At 35.7% G+C, this 16,599-nt stretch overlaps 1 protein-coding gene across 5 annotated transcripts in view; it reads right to left on the reverse strand.

Moving 5' to 3' along the window:
- Window positions 1-16,599, reverse strand: part of apc (APC regulator of WNT signaling pathway) — a 38,922-nt gene that overhangs the window by 13,472 nt on the left and 8,851 nt on the right. For 2 of the 5 annotated variants that reach the window (XM_084400119.1, XM_084400120.1), the window contains 5 exons: window positions 16,476-16,557; window positions 15,186-15,338; window positions 2,749-2,833; window positions 1,354-1,549; window positions 109-217 (listed from right to left, as the gene is read on the reverse strand). In XM_084400119.1, the coding sequence (XP_084256245.1) occupies window positions 109-217; window positions 1,354-1,549; window positions 2,749-2,833; window positions 15,186-15,320 (525 nt within the window). In that variant the 5' untranslated portion in view covers window positions 15,321-15,338; window positions 16,476-16,557. Of the gene's footprint in view, window positions 1-108; window positions 218-1,353; window positions 1,550-2,748; window positions 2,834-3,566; window positions 3,706-15,185; window positions 15,339-16,475; window positions 16,558-16,599 lie in introns of those variants that run through there. The other 3 variants (XM_084400117.1, XM_084400118.1, XM_084400121.1) reach the window with 2 other exon arrangements.

Raw genomic sequence — 16,599 nt, forward strand, 5'->3', positions numbered from 1 at the left:
GAAGTGTGAGGCTACAGAGATCATCTTATAAGGTCCAAAATCATACAAGTAATGATGTGCATTAAATCTACTGCACTGAATATTGTAGCTTTTATACTTTTTACATACATTCTCAGTCAGTGGCAGACTGTCAATCCTTTTGGTCAGGTTTTGTAACTGGGCATAATACCAGTCTTTTTCCTTTTCTTCCTTCTCAAGTTCTGCCATCAACAAAGACCTAATAGAAAGAAAAGTCACTCATGAAAACAATGACATTTGATTTGAATTTTAGACTCACTAAATTCAAGTTGTTATTGATCAAAATGTAATGACAGTAAGGTTCCAGAAGTCAAAATGCAACTTATTTCCTCTATAAAGAAACTGATTGGCAATTTTCAAAAGCAATTAATTTAAATATTTAGAATTTGTGAATGTTTTTGTCTCTTCTGCTCACCAAATCTGCAAAAACAGTCATTTTGTTAATTATTATAATATTAAAATTACTGTTTTCTATTTAAATATATATATATATATATATATAAAAAAATAAATTATTCCTGTGACCATTACTCCAGTCTTCAGTGTCACGTGATCCTTCAGAAATCATTCTTATATGCTGATTTGATGCTCAAGAAACATTTCTTATTATCAACAAACTATTTTTGAGGAAACCATGATATTAATTTTCAAAAGTAATTAATTTAAATATGTAGAATTTTTAAATGTTTTTGAAAGAAGTCTCTTCTGCTCACCAAATCTGCATTTATTTGATAAAAAACACTGTAAAAACAGCAATTTTGTTAATTATTATAATATTTCAATTACTGTTTTCTATTTAAATATACTTAAAATATACATTTATTCCTGTGACCATTACTTCCACTAGTCTTCAGTGTCACGTGATATGGTTTAAATGGTCATTCTTATATGCTGATTTGATGCTCAAGAAACATTTCTTATTATCATCAACAGTTGTGCATATTTTTGTGGAAACCATGATATTTTTTTCTTTTTCAGGATTCTTTGATGAATAGAGAATTTATTTGAAATAGAAATCTTTGTAATATTATAAATGTCTTTACTTTCACTTTTTGATCAATTTAATGCATTCTTGCTGAAAAAGAGTATTATAATTATTTTATTATAATGATTTTTTACATTTATATTTTAGTTGTTGTTCTTTGTCTTGTACCTTTTGCATTGCACTTGTCTGTAATAAAAACGTACTGACCCCAAATGTTTGACCGATAGCGTATATATCAGAATATTTTGCAATGCTTTAGAAGAAACCTTTAGTTAACATTCTTAAATAAGGATCTAACCGGTCAAATGAACATCTAATGCACAGAATGATCCGTTCATGTGAGCGCTCACCGTTCCTTCTCCAGCTCCTCCAGGTACCCGGCACTGTCTCGACCCCCGCCAGTCACCCCTCTCCTGGGGAAGGAGCTCATGGGACTGGGACTGGGGCTGCTGTCGGCCGAGTGGCCCGAACCGGAGCCCTGCAGAGAGGCCTTGGACCTCAACTTCACGCCTGGGCCTGAGAAACTGCTGGGGTCTAGACTCATTTCTGCAGGACAGAATGGGAGATGATGATGATGATGAAGATGCCACACGTACCGTATCTTCCAGAAAAAGCCACACCTAACAGTAGATTCGTTTCATTTTGAAAGGCTGCATCCTCGAAATAAAACACTGCAGTGTGTGAAATGCACTATGCAAATAAACTTGGGCTCACGTAATCCGCATCGGCACGAATCCAAATGTGTGCATATTGCAAAATTTTGCATGCTTGATGCTAATTGCATTATATAAATTGCTTTGGAATAGAAGTTGTTTCAGACGATAAAAAAAAAAAAAAAAAAAAAAGAGTATATTCTGGAAATATGGTAGTTTAAGGGAAGTTTTTACATCTTTATCTTCACGAAAGACTCTAAGGCAGCATTCGAACTGAAATAAACACCACAAGTGACGGATTTGGAACGGCCTACATATGCAGCAACCACACAAATAGCATTTGATTCTGATAGGGTTTGCTATTACCTAGTTGCTAAGCTAACAACAATATTTGGCCAAGCGTAAAAATACACAGCACAAACACAACACAAAATTAGTTACTATTTGGAAGCTTAGGAAACGCACTTATGATGTCTTAAGGCAAGACAATACCATTATTTTTCATGCACTTGTCAATTTTGAGTTTTGGTCTATTTTGTTTCCATCACATGTCTTCTTTCAGACAAGTGGAAAGAAAACATTCAGAAATACACATCTAAGTGTTTATTTTATTGCATTTTATATATTTGCATCTGTAGATTTCAATTACAATACATTTTTAAAGGCCATGGGTTTTTTCCTCTTTTGTTCCCATCTTTATTCTGAAGGGGGTTTGTTCATATATATAATTTGCCCGAATTATTCCTAAACACACTTTTTCTGACTGTTGACAGTATTTTCTGATTTCTGGAGGGATATAAAGAGATTTCCTAAATTTCCTCTTTAAAAGCCTTTAAAACTACATCAACAAAATCAAACAAGAATTTCATCCAAAGGTCAGATTTCATTTCTGGAAATGTACGTCAATTAATGCATGTTAACAATTATTTAAACATTACATTTCAGAAATCTCTGTCTTAATGTACTGTGATTAATCAACTGGGTAAGTATGGTGATGTCTATCAGTTAACATTTTTACCATATTTATTCAGTGATGTCTTGAGAGTGAGTTTATTGTGTTAAAATATGCATTGTTCACAGCTTCACCCTCACCTTTAAATCTTTCGAAAAACTCAATCTGCCCTTGCGAGTCTTTAGGGTCCTCTACAATAGTTCCTTGCAGCTGTTTCAAAACCTCCTGAAAGAGAAAAAGACATTATCTGTGTGTGGTAGAGTGTTAGAAGCCATCTTCAGATAAAAAAACATGATGCATGGAAAATAAAAACACGAGATATTTCCATCTCCCACCACATGTAAGAAGACTTCTTCAGCCCGCGGCCTGATAAAGAGAAGAAAACTTCCATCAAAGAGCTTTGAAGTGCTTTGAAGACGCGCGTGTCACAGACATAAACAGCTTTGAAGCTGTAAAGATGCACCTGCTACTTCTTTAGTGGCGTGTTCATGCGTGATCTGGCCGTGATAACGCCTGAAAGGCCTTGATTTCTGCTAAGGGTTTTTGATTTAGGCAAGAAAATCAGTGTTGAAAATCAGCTAGCGTTTGCTGCTCAACCAAACTTCAGCTTGTCAAGGCTATACACATCATAAACCACCGTATTTTGCCGTACTACAAATCAAATGTAGCAGATGTTGCTGATTATATGCCTCTGAGTTACTAGAATCTAGTTTTTTACTTTTTCAGAAGAAAACAGAAGTGTGCTTGCTCGTCCAAAACCCACTGCTATGTTTATGTAGCATGTTTAAGACACTTAAATTGATGAATCAATTATGTTTGGAGCACAAATACTGCAGATTACCATCAATAGATGATCAACACACTAATAATTATTGATTAACAGCAACAAGTCATGTCTGTTGTTGACACAATAACAGTAAAGTATAAGAAAAACATCCAGGCTATTTGTAGAACTTACCACTGCACATATGCTGAGGTTTTGGTCAATGTTCCTTTACGGTTACAGCCAACATAACTCAAACCCTTGATGATGCCAGTACAGCCCCAAACCATATCAAACGTGAGACTTTCGCAACGCTCGTTCCATTACTCCCGAGTTCTCCAGCGTGTTTGTAAGCCGAAAAAAGCCCAAACAATGCGACTGCCTTACAGGAAGCGACTACCTCCCCCTTCCTTCATCCCATCCCGGAGACCCAAAGCCTCATGAAGAGCACAGATGCTTCCCCATTCAGCTCACAGGACCACCCTTCCCAATCGGCCCGGGGTCACCATGTCCGCAGCCTACTGGAGACGCGTGGAGAAGGCCAGAGGCGTCCAGAAGGGAAAGGTCACACATGAACATGCTGTTTATCTCCCCTTATCCAGTAGAAAAGAACAACACGGGGTTATTCTGTGTCTAAGGAGAGTCACTCGGGTGTTTTCTCCCTAGGGAGCATGACGTCACACTGAGCCGTCTCAGGAAACAACAGCTTCATTATAGGGGGAGGTCATATGATTACAGACCCCTTTACTGCACTGTGAGTCAGAGGGATGAAACGACAGCATCATCATTCTCTCCGCTTGTTAAAGACAACACGGCCTCCATTTATGCTCTTAAGAAACGTCTCTGGCCTTTCAAAAAATAATCTTCATTAAAATACAACACAATTTCAAAATATAAAATACAAGATAATATAATATAAAATAAAATCTTAAATTAATGAAAAAAAAAATCAAATTCAAAATAATATATTACAAATATATCAAATAAAAAAATTATAATAAACAAAATAACGTATATAGGCCTAATATAAAATAATAAAATATAATTATATATATTTAAAAATTTTAAAGGAAACAACGCTACAATAACATATTTTTTTTAAATGTAATTAAAAACATAAAATTAAACAATGAATATCTAATACAAAACAAAAATATTTCATAAATTAAAATGTAAATTATAAAACTTAATATTAATGATCACTATGTTTAATGAAGAATAGTAACTGTGCTAGATGCTTGACTAATATAAAAAAAAAACTATGCAAATTAAACAGATTAAGAGTTAAGGTCTACTTGCTAATATTACAAAAGTGATTTGCTGAAATCCTAAAATAACCTTTATGAGAGTAGATTACAGCTATAATAACATTTTCAACAGCCATATCCACAATCGAATTGACTTCAATATCCTAATGCGTCTGAGGCTATAATGGAAGTCCTAGTTTTCCCTCTTCCCAGAGTCAAGGTCCGAAGGAGTCAGGTTACAGCGATGCAGATGCCCTTGGTACAATATTAGAGTCAGACAGCCACTCATGTGCGAAGCTGCAAGCACACAACACTTTTAAAAATGTCATCCTATCCTCCCAGTAATGGAAATCAATGCTCCTAGGCAGCCATCTGCAGGGAGCCTGAAATACTCGCATATCTGATTCCTATCTAGCATGCATTTCATCTGACCTGGAGTCAGACGAGACCCGTGGGCCTGCGGTGGGAGGTATTGTTCGAGTGTGAGAGGAGGGGACCGGGTTCGTGTGGGCGGATGGAAGGTCTCTTTGCTTTCCCCGTGATAAAGGTAGAACGTCCTTGAAACGTGGAAAGAAAACATCACATGACACACATGGCATGCACTGAGGAAAAAACAAGCGTGGCGACTGACGACAAACAAGATTTAAACCATGAACTAGGCTACTCTTCTAAGAAAGACCGAGGCTTAGGCTGTGACAAGAACATGACATCAATAAATGAAATTATCTGAATTCAATAAGCTTCTCAATCAACATATCCTGTTCTTTGTGGAAAACCAATACGAAGAACTGATGCACCAAAATATTTGTTTTGCCACGAAACTGAAAGTAAAGTTTAATCAATTAATCAACTTTTTTTTTAAATAATCAACACTCATGTTGTATATAAAAATTAAATGCATTTTATGATATATTAATTTGTTGTTGAATTATGAACAGTTAAACGGTGGCTGAATAAATCTGTCATGAAAGCAAGTTATTACAAACATGCATAAAATTTAACAAAGTCAACAGGTTATTAAGTAAAAATATGACTATGATCAAACGAATATATTATATAGTGCAACTATTTAGCAAAAGTTATTCTTCTTTTTTTCTAGCTTTCCTGAGGTAAACGTATTGTAACATTGATTGTTTACAAGCTGTTTTACTGACGTGGAAAACTGATTGAGCGATTACGGTACGGTAAGTTGTACTGTTTCTTTCACGTTTGTTTTGTGCTATAACTAGTAGTAAAGAGTAGCTACAGCGATCGGTCACGCCACTGTGAAGGTAGTCTCGCGTAGCCAGAGCTTCAGACTGACGGCAGAAGGTCAGGGGTCTCATTTATAAAACTGTGCGTAGGAACCTTACTAAAAGCGTTCGTGCGCCCGAAAGCCAAAAATGGCGTACGCAAAAAAATATTCAGACTTATAAAACCGTTCGTACGCCAGAACCTGCGCAGAATTCACTTTATAAACCCCAGTCAGCGGAAGATTGTGCGCACATGCGTCTCCACCCCGAAATAACCATATATGGAGTTTACAACGCCTAGTTTTACTATGCAGATCCTCATCTGCATATCATTTGCATATGATTATTCATCCACGTGATAACGTTTATTAACGGTACAAGACACATTACATTAATAAAAATCAAGTAGTTGCCTATGCTTGCCTTGTTTTTGAATACATAAATCAAATAGTGTAAAATACATTTCAGAGAAAGTTTTTCTCAATCTTTTCCACTGGCCGAATTGTATTTTTAATTGATTTATATTTTTTAATGGAAACAGATATGGGCCTTGGGCATTATTTGCACGAAACTATTTTCTCAGACAGTCTGGTATTATCATGATAAGCAATTATGTCTGTGGTTAAAACATTAAAACACAGCACGCCACAGGAAGTGTTCAAAAACATCGCATCCACAGCAAATAATTCTATTGACTGAATTTGAAGATAATTTTTTTTGTAACTTCTCAGTAATGATTTCATGTTTAAGTGTTTAACTCCATAATCTGAATGGCATATTTAATCTAAATGTTTATATCAGGAGTAAAACATAGACATTTAAGAAGGGATGGATATTTGCTTCAAGTGATAGGCTTGGTGAGTGAAATTATATTTGAATTATCTTTCTGTATATGTTTAATTTTCTTTAGATTTTGTGTCTAAAAGTGACCAAAAAAACACTTAAAGGGATAGGGATAGTGTTCCAAACCTGTATGAGTTTCTTTGTTCTGCTGAACACAAAGGAAGATATTTGGAAGAATGTTTGTAATCAACAGATCTCGGTCCCCATTGACTTCCATAGTAGGAAAAAAAATATACTATGGAAGTCAATGGGGACCGAGATCTGTTTGGTTACAAACATTCTTCCAAATATCTTCCTTTGTGTTCAGCAGAACAAAGAAACTCATACAGGTTTGGAACAACTTGAGGGTGAGTAAATGATGACAGAATTTTCATTTTTGGGTGAACTATCCCTTTAACTCCAGCTCACCATCAGTGTCGCCAAACTGCTCCATCTCCAAAACGTTCGTACGCATGGGTCAGAGTTTGCGTGCAGGTGCGCAAATTTTCCCGTCAAGTTTGTTTTTATAAATAACAACTTATGCGTCGGAAGTGGCGTACGCACATTTTCAGCCCCGGTTTGTGTGTACGCCACGTTTATAAACGAGACCCCAGGACTCTTTCGCAGCTTTTATTGGCCAAGGACCGGCCATAAGAGGACGTTTGACTGACATCCCAGGTGAAAAAGACGTACTATTAAATGTATTGCAAATGAACTTGAGTATGTTGTTATTACAATACAAATATACTTTAATGCATTTTTAATACATTTAACAGTATGTCTTTTTCACCTGGGATGTAAAGCAACCAATCACAGTTCGTTTTGTTCCGCGTCAAGTTTAGGGGCATGGCAATATAATGCCGATGTCCCTACAATAACAGTAATAAATTATTAATTCAAGAACGTTGTGCAAGTTTACAGCAACAATAGAGCCGTGAACTTCCCATACTTTTGAAAATCCAGTGTTTAGTTGATCCAGATAAGCGCTCATCGAAAGAATTGTAAACACAACTCTTTCTTCTTCCACGAGGGGATTTGGCGTCACAGCATTTGTTTCCAGGCGGATCGATAAATAACGCGACACACACGTCTCGTCCTGTAGAATTCAACCAATCAGATCGCGACTTGAAGTCTTTCCAATAAAAGTGTGCCATATGCATCAGACGTTCAGCCAACGGTCCGTTGAGTCTCAGTCAAATCAGTCTGAGGCTGACTAGGCTGACTCATTGACTAGAATAACTAACAAAAGCTGAGACTTTGTTTCATATCAGATTCAATTGTGATTATTGAATGGTAGGCGTGCCGCAAATAATGTTCAGTAGAGTTTTGTTCATGAATCAGCTGAAAAGGGAAGACTAAAACATCTTGGTTCATCAAAATGAAGATCATTTAAGATAAAAAAATAGATATTGTCAACCCAACGCTAACGTCCACACAGCTAACACGACTGCTGTAGCTTATCCACTGACAGTCGAAACACGCAATCAGAGAAGCGCTAATTAAACATCACCATTTCGATCAACAATTTTGGCCGTCCAAAATTAAATATTTTCGGCTGCTGAAATTTTGGTGCATCACTACTAAGTAAGAACTAACCTACAATAAATTCTTAAGAAGAAAACAAGTTCTGGACAGAAAAGGCAATGTCTAAGCAGATTTTTCTGCAACGCTGCACTTTTCTGGGCAAGGTGCAAACTATGTCCAGGAAATCCACCAGAGATGTTTCATTAGAAGATTACAGCATTCTGAGTCATTAATGTAGGAACAAATGAGCATTATTAGCTGAGCTCATCACATTGAGAAAGCTAATTTATTTATATGACATCAATGTGACGAAATAATGGAAGATTTGGGTCATAATTCAGGACCATTATGAGGAGAAATGAATCTGAAAGAGAACGATAGTTGATGTACCCCAATGACATCCATTGTAGGAGAAAAAAAAAAACCTGATGGAAGTCAATGTTTGGATATCGACATTCTTCAAAATATCTTATTTTGTGTTCAGCAGAAGAAAGAAATTAATATCGGTTTGAAACAACTTGAGGGTGAGTATATTACCATTTTCATTTTTAAGTCAGCTATTCCTTTTAATAAACAGCCATGTTTGAGACACATCATGGCCATATTCCAGGATGACAATGTCAAGATTCATCAGGCTCAAACTGTGAAAGAATGGTTGTGAGGATCATGAAGAATCATTTTCACACATGAATCGTCTCCTCTGAGTCCAGATCTAAAATTCACTGAGAGTCTTTGGGATGTGCTGAAGGAGACTTTACACAGTGCTGGACTCTTGCATTGCCAATACAAGATCTTGACCAAAAATATATGCGCTTCTTGATGTAAATAAATGTTGTGATGCTACTTCCATCAAGAGGTGCACACCTTTTTGGTCAAGATCTTGTATTGACAATTCTGACAACCATTCTTTCACAATCTAAACCTGATGAATCTTGACATTGTCATCCTGGATTATGACCATGATGTGTCTCATACATGGTTGTTTAAGAAATGAAAAGCTACACACTCCATCAATTAGGGTTAGAAGAACTGTTGACAAACATATAACACGACAGAAACATAATAATCACTGCAATAATGATCCAATCATAGACTCTTAAGCATTCGCCTATTTTAATCCAAACAACAGCTACTATTTTCCTATTTTTGGCCGGGCAGTGTATAAACATGGCTATAAACAATAATTATTATTATTATTAATAATTATAATGGAATACTATGGATACATAATGGAATGCTTTTCGCTGCATTATGTGCATTGATTACTATTGTACTACCCAACATTTTTAAATAGTAGTATATGATAGGAATTGCACACCTACAAAATTTAAATAATAATTAATGTAAAATTTATTAAAACAAATTTTTTTTTATTAAATTATATATAATTTTTTTAAATTATATATAATTTTTTAAAATAATTATAATTTTTTTACATTACAACTGTAAAATTACATATCAATATTTCATATTAAAATATTACAATATTGAACTTAATTTCTTCGTTTTCAAACGTAAAACCATCAAACTTATTTTGACAGAAAACTGCAGATTTTGCCACTAAATCTTGTATCGCTCTCACATGTTGATTAATAAAAACAGCTAAACTCAACTAAAATGCAGCTCTGGTAGTTGGATTTGGGAGCACGGAGGGGAAGCCCAGACGCTGAGACATGCATGCTGTTTGTTTTCTGCCCGCAGATGTTTGTTTCAGCTGGCCGGAGGGGAAATGACTGCAGGGTGAAGCGGAGCTGCATTCATGCGACGAACAAAGACAGGAAGGGAGATTCTCTAAATTAAGCTGCGAGTCTCTCACAGGCTGGGAAACGGAAGGGGCCTCTGAACACTTCCATGCAAAATAGGAAAATGTTTATGACACTGGAGTGCATAGCACTTGCGAATAAAAATGAAAGTGTTTTTCCCGTCTGTGACACTGCAACACTAAACCACAGGTACCATGGACAGAGGAAGATGGAGCGGTTTAGAGTTGCAGGTTTAAGCGTCAAGAGGAAAGCAAATCCTGTCAAAATACTGCCTTTCTCACAGCATTTCACAAAAATGAGGAAAAAAGACCATCTGAAGTTTCATCGGCAGAGGGCAGCACATGAATGATATGAGGAACATACAATATACTGAAAATAGATTTACATAAAAAAGAATTGTTTTTATATTTTTCATATATCGATTTTTATAATAGAATTTTTCAATTAAATGACTAATTGGATTTTACATTTATATACATTTGTCAGATGCTTTTATCCAAAGCAACTCGCATTGCATTTAACTCTTTCCCCGCCATTGACTGAATTTTCCATCATTTACGACACAGCGCTTCCAAGCCCTCGACGGAAAGCTCCGGCAATTCGGGGTAAGGGCCGTTTATGCATCTTCAGAAAAAGTACAGAATCTCCAGATTAAAACAAAGGCGAAAAAGCAGCAGAAACAAGCTATAGAAGGAAGATTGCTTACACACATGTAAAATAACACAATCATCAAACATTAAACCGCATATAAATCAAAACTGCCTAATGTTACAGAATGAAATGTCGACCCAGGACGAGGTACAGGACTGTGAAGCTATTGATGGACTTGATCTACTCCATCTATGTTTTGATAATCGTTCTGAATCTGGTCCATGTGATTTTTCTCAGCTTTTTATTCTGTTTTTTATTTATTTATTTATTTTTATGAAACTTACCCACATTCAAGTGTTAATAAGAATGCATGAAGCTAGAATAAAACAGATTATTTTGTTTAAATGCAGAGGCTCTGTTCTTTCTTTTGATATATGTGACCCTGGATCACAAAACCAGTCACATGTCGCACGGGTATATTTGTGGCAATAGCCATTGCATGGGTCAAAATGATCGATTTTTTTTTTATGCCAAAAATCATTAGGTTAGTAAGTAAAGATCATGTTCCATGAAGATATTTTGTAAACTTCCTACCGTAAATATATAAAACATTTAGTTTTGTGAGTGAATGCAGCACAATAGCGAACATAAATGAACAACTTTAAAGGAGATTTTCTCAATATGTCGATTTTTTTGCACCCTCAGAATCCAGATTTTCAAATAGTTGTATCTCAGCCAAATATTGTCATATCATAACAAACCATACATCAATGGAAAGCTTATTTATTCAGCTTTTCATATTTTTCTAAAAAATGACCCATGTGACTGGTTTTGTGGTCCAGGGTCACATATTGCATGTTCAGATATTCATACAACACAATATTCTGGGGGCCATGAAAGGCTTGTGAAAATGATCAAAAACGCTGGCGGTCAAGAATGAAGCTATAAATGTTTTTCAGTTCTAGCATTCCCATGGGAATCGATACGCTCTGCTGTTTGAGCAAATATTCAAACTCATGTCTATTTGTATCCTATAATGTGTGTGCAAAAATAGTTTCAAATATGAAGCTTACATAATAAAAAAAAACAAATCTGTATAATACTTTACATAGTTTCAAAGCAGCTTTACGTTTATCATAAATGGAAAAAAAAAAACGTGCTATTCTTTAAAATATCATCACTCATGGAGGATCTCTACGCACAGTGCTGACTAATCGATAATGAAATCTGTTTTTGATTATTTATCATTAGAGATTTTATCAATTAGCAGTTGCAGTCGTAGAAATAGCAGCAACTTTAAAACTGGAAGGCAGCATGAAGGACTCGGCACAGATGCACTTCTGGCCTCCGCAGAATCTGTCACAGTTGAAACACACTAGACAAACCCAGTTGTTTAAACACTATGATTACGTACAGGGATGACATAACCACTGGCACCGGGGCCGGCCAGAATGTGCCTAAAATCAGATCATCCTAATGAAAGAGGTTAAGCCCAAAACCTCTTACATAAGCCAAACATCAACAGGGATTCACTTCCTGAGACACGACACAGGCAAATATGCTTTCGCTCTTCTTCTTCTTTTTTTAGAAGTAAATGGATGACAACTTCCTTGAGGAATAGGGACACCCAGAGTTTAGACAATCCCTCTGGCATTTGGAGTCGTGATAACAAGGACATCTGGAGAGCAGGGTCCTTTCTTGGACATTGAATTAATGCACTAAAAAAAGCAAGGTAACACTTTATTTTACAGTGTCCTTGTTATACTTACCATAGAAATAACAGTAAATTATGCATAATTACATGCAACTAACCCTCAACCAAATCCTAATCCTACCCTAACCTTATAGTAAGTGCATGTAGTTGCTTAATATAACTCAGTACTTAAATGTATAATTACACTGTAACAATGACACCTTAAAATAAAGTGCAACCAAAAGCAAAATTTCAAGTCAACATGAAATCAAAATGGATCCTATTTACTTAATCTCACCAAGTCCATGTAGAATGGTAAATGTTTACACGGTAGTTTACACAATGTTTACACAGGTTGATGAAACTACAGGCAAATAGCCTTGACTTTAGGCTGCTGTACTATTACAGTCGGTCAACAATAATCTAGTTGTTGAAGTAATGATTAGCTTTAAATGTAATAAAAGTATGCCAATAATATGACATTTTTAGTAATTATAGCATATCCAGTCTTGCCCCACATTTTCTCATTGGAAATACGGCACATTAAGGAAGTAAAATTCACTTTCGCGCTGACTATGAGCGTCTTAAAAGTGAACGAGAGCAGTTTAGCAAAGCATAATGGCAAACATGATGCCATTAAACACACACACTGCTAACTTTTAAAACGGACACCTTTAATGCAGCTTTTCCCAATGATTTTCCCCGAGCCAACCAAAAGAAAAGACCTCTCTTAACCCTTAAGGACTCTGCAACGTATGAACATGAGGAGAGACAATCTGCTTCCGCTTCAAAGATTCTCCCTTAGCAACACCAATCTCACGTCTTCAGAGCAACATAAAGAGACTTTCACACGTATTAGACAGTGCAATGGCGTGACAGCGACCCGTTTCCTAGCGGATCTTCAGCACGATATATCCGCACATATCTTTATCATGACCTCGCTTGAACCTCGGCTTTAAATTGCGCAGACAATCCGGGTTGACAGGCTCGCTTTAAAACTTCCACATTAGCCAACTTTTAATGTCTCACCACATTCAAGTTCTTTCAAAAAACCCTCTCTCCTTTTTTCTTTTCCTTCCCGAGAGACTGCCAGGTCACATCTAATTTCTTAATGTCCACCTAGCAGGCTGCCGCTTCCACTTCAAAAGCTCGACTCAAAGAAGTGCCTGAGAACACTGCCTTTGGTGTCAGAAGCTGCTAGAAGAAAGAGTACTTAGAGGGAAATCAGCGGCGGAGGATGACATTTTAAGTCTTGAAAGTCTGCGACATTAAAAGCAAGCCCAAACATAGAGCATTTGGATGACAAAATGAGTCACTGAGGCGTTTAAGTACAAACCCTTTGAGGTTGAAAACTGAAATTGACAAAACGGTAGGAGGAAAATGTAGAGAGGTCTAGTTGTTCCTGTTCTAGTTTACTAGCACTCTCTCTTCAGAATGTTGTAGGTTTTAACAAAACTGGCTACACAATTTTTCACTGCTAGTTATTGCATGACAAAGAAATATCTTTAATTCTCTAGAATAACGTGCACCAATACATTTTGCACAGTGGATTGCTGAGGGATGATGCATTTTTATAGGCTAAACCCAGACTGCAAATTAGCATTTAGCACAACATCCTGAAGTCAATGGGTTTTTGGTTTAAAAGCCTGAAATAAGGTCTGTGGTCGGCACGATATTCTAGCGTTTTATTCTGTATCAGTAATACTCTACAGGTGAAACTCGAAAAATGTGAATGTCGTGCAAAAGTTCATTTATTTCAGTAATTCAACTTAAAAGGTGAAACTAATATATTATATAGACTCATTACATGCAAAGTGAGATATTTCAAGCCTTTATTTGTTATAATTTTGATGATTATGGCTTACAGCTTTTCTGAGATTTCTGAGATTTTGAATTTGGTGTTTTCATAAGCTGTAAGCCATAATCATCAAAATTATAACAAATAAAGGCTTGAAATATCTCACTTTGCATGTAATGAGTCTATATAATATATTAGTTTCACCTTTTAAGTTGAATTATTGAAATAAATGAACTTTTGCACGACATTCAAATCTTTCGAGTTTCACCTGTATTTAATTTTTTTAAGCTTTTACTTGCTAACAAGTGGCTACATGATTGGACTACAGTGGTTGTTGAGGACATTAATAGTCATCACGCCGAACAGGTAAACTAATCTACTTAATAGTCTTCTTTTACAGTTTATAATGGCTATTCTAACTCGAACTTTCAGGAAAAATATTTTTTTAAATGAAGACCAAAAGAGCTGTCAGGAGATTAGTGAAGGTGACACTGAAGTTATAGCTTACGTTTAGCTTTTTACTTCCGCTGATTGTATTTATGCTTTAAAATTCATGGAAAGTTGTATTCGTTTGTGAAGATTATCATGATGAATCATAAACTTTTCATTGGTAATCCAAAAGCCAATGGAAAAGTCCACTGGGTTATTGTCAAGGAGACCAGGGTGATGCTAATGTATGGGTTGGTCTACAAAAATATAACATGGTGATATAGCACAGATCACAATAAAACAATATTTGATATTCTTTGTTTAAAATACAGTAATTCAAAAAGCGGTTTTAATTATTGTTTAAAATACAGTAATTCAAAAAGCGGTTTTAATTATAGTATGCAATTATATCCTTTGCTCGTTTGGATATTGGTCAAGCAGAAGTAACTGTAAACATGAATAAAAACAAATCAATGCAAATGTCAAAACATCACTGCTGGTCTATAAACTTCACACATAATACTATACTTATAATCTTCAGGCTCAGTTTTATAAAGCACTATACTTGTTTTAACAGCACACTTTTTGATTTGGTCAATTTAACACAAAAATACATGATCACCGGAGCGCTCTCTGAGTCAAAAAAGACCTGGTTTTGATGTCATGTTGCCGAGAACACGGTTAGGCCGCTGTGTGATATAAACAGACACTGTACCTTCATATTAGACGCCTCAGTCTCTAGTTTGGTGAGGTGGTTGGAGTTGTCCTCGAGCTCTTGTCTAAGGTTGGAGTTCTCCATCTTTAGTGCCTCCACTTGCTTCAGCAGCTGATCATAAGATGCTGCAGCCATCTTGGACTATCTCTTGACCTGCAACATCCAAGAACGGAGGAACAATCACATGTGGTGCTCGATTATTAATAAGACCGATGCCATAATTGATAGATCATTTTTGACTGAGATACAAATTGACCAAAGGGAGCAAAATATCTGCAGATCAACTGATTTAACCAATACATTAGCCTATTTGTCAAGATCAAAATAACTAATAGTGAAAAAATAACTGATGAAAGGAAATATGCAAACACATATAACTGCAGAATCAGCATTTACATGGTGATATAACATAATATGGATCACAATAAAACAATATTGCTATTCTTTGTTTAAAATATAGGAATTCAAAAAGCTGTTTTATATGCATTGTGAAATTATATCCTTCGCTCGTTTGGATTTTGGTAAAGCAGAAGTAATTATAGCTTTAGTTTGAACTTGAAGCATATTTGACCTTTTTGCAGATGTGTCTTAAAAATGCTTTAAAAACAACATATAGAAATATATACACAAATATACACACAGAAAAAGAAAAAAAGAAAAAAAGAAAAAACATACATACACACATAATATATACACACACATATATATATATATATACACACTGTTTTTTTCTCTTTTTTTTGTGTATATATTTGTGTATATATTTTAATATGTTGTTTTTAAAGCATTTTTAGCACACATCTGCAAAAAGGTTAAATATGCTTCAAAGTAAAGCTATAATTACTTCTGCTTTACCAAAATCCAAACGAGCGAAGGATATAATTGTACAATGCATACAACACACACACACACACACACACACACACACACACACACACATATATCATTTAAATATAGTATATCATGTAAATATTTGTATTTCATACATATATATTTTTTTTTCATAGCATTTTTTCTGAGCAAGTCTGTGAATATGCCAAACATACTGTAGCATTACTTCACTGGACACTACAGCTATACTATTACATACATCTTTTAATATATCTAGTGAAAAGGGAATAAAAAGCCCACATAAACATGAGGCTTAGTAAATGTGTAAGTGTTGCCCAGAGGGTCTGTAAAAGACCATCAGTGTCATGTGTCAATCATGAGTGAGCATCTGAACTCTGATGTTTGCCATGTAGTCATTGACCATGTCATGACACTCATAAAGAACTATAACACACGTGCCTCACGTGTGTATGTGGATGGCAGAGCCGATGCCTCTGGGCCATTTTTTACCCTTGCAGTGAGCCCGGTCAAGCAAACAGTTCTGAAAGACAAAGCGAAAGTTTCTATTTTTATCTCCGTCCTG

This window comes from Rutilus rutilus (genome assembly GCF_951802725.1).
Source record: "Rutilus rutilus genome assembly, chromosome: 25".
Classification (NCBI taxonomy): Eukaryota; Metazoa; Chordata; class Actinopteri; order Cypriniformes; family Leuciscidae; genus Rutilus; species Rutilus rutilus.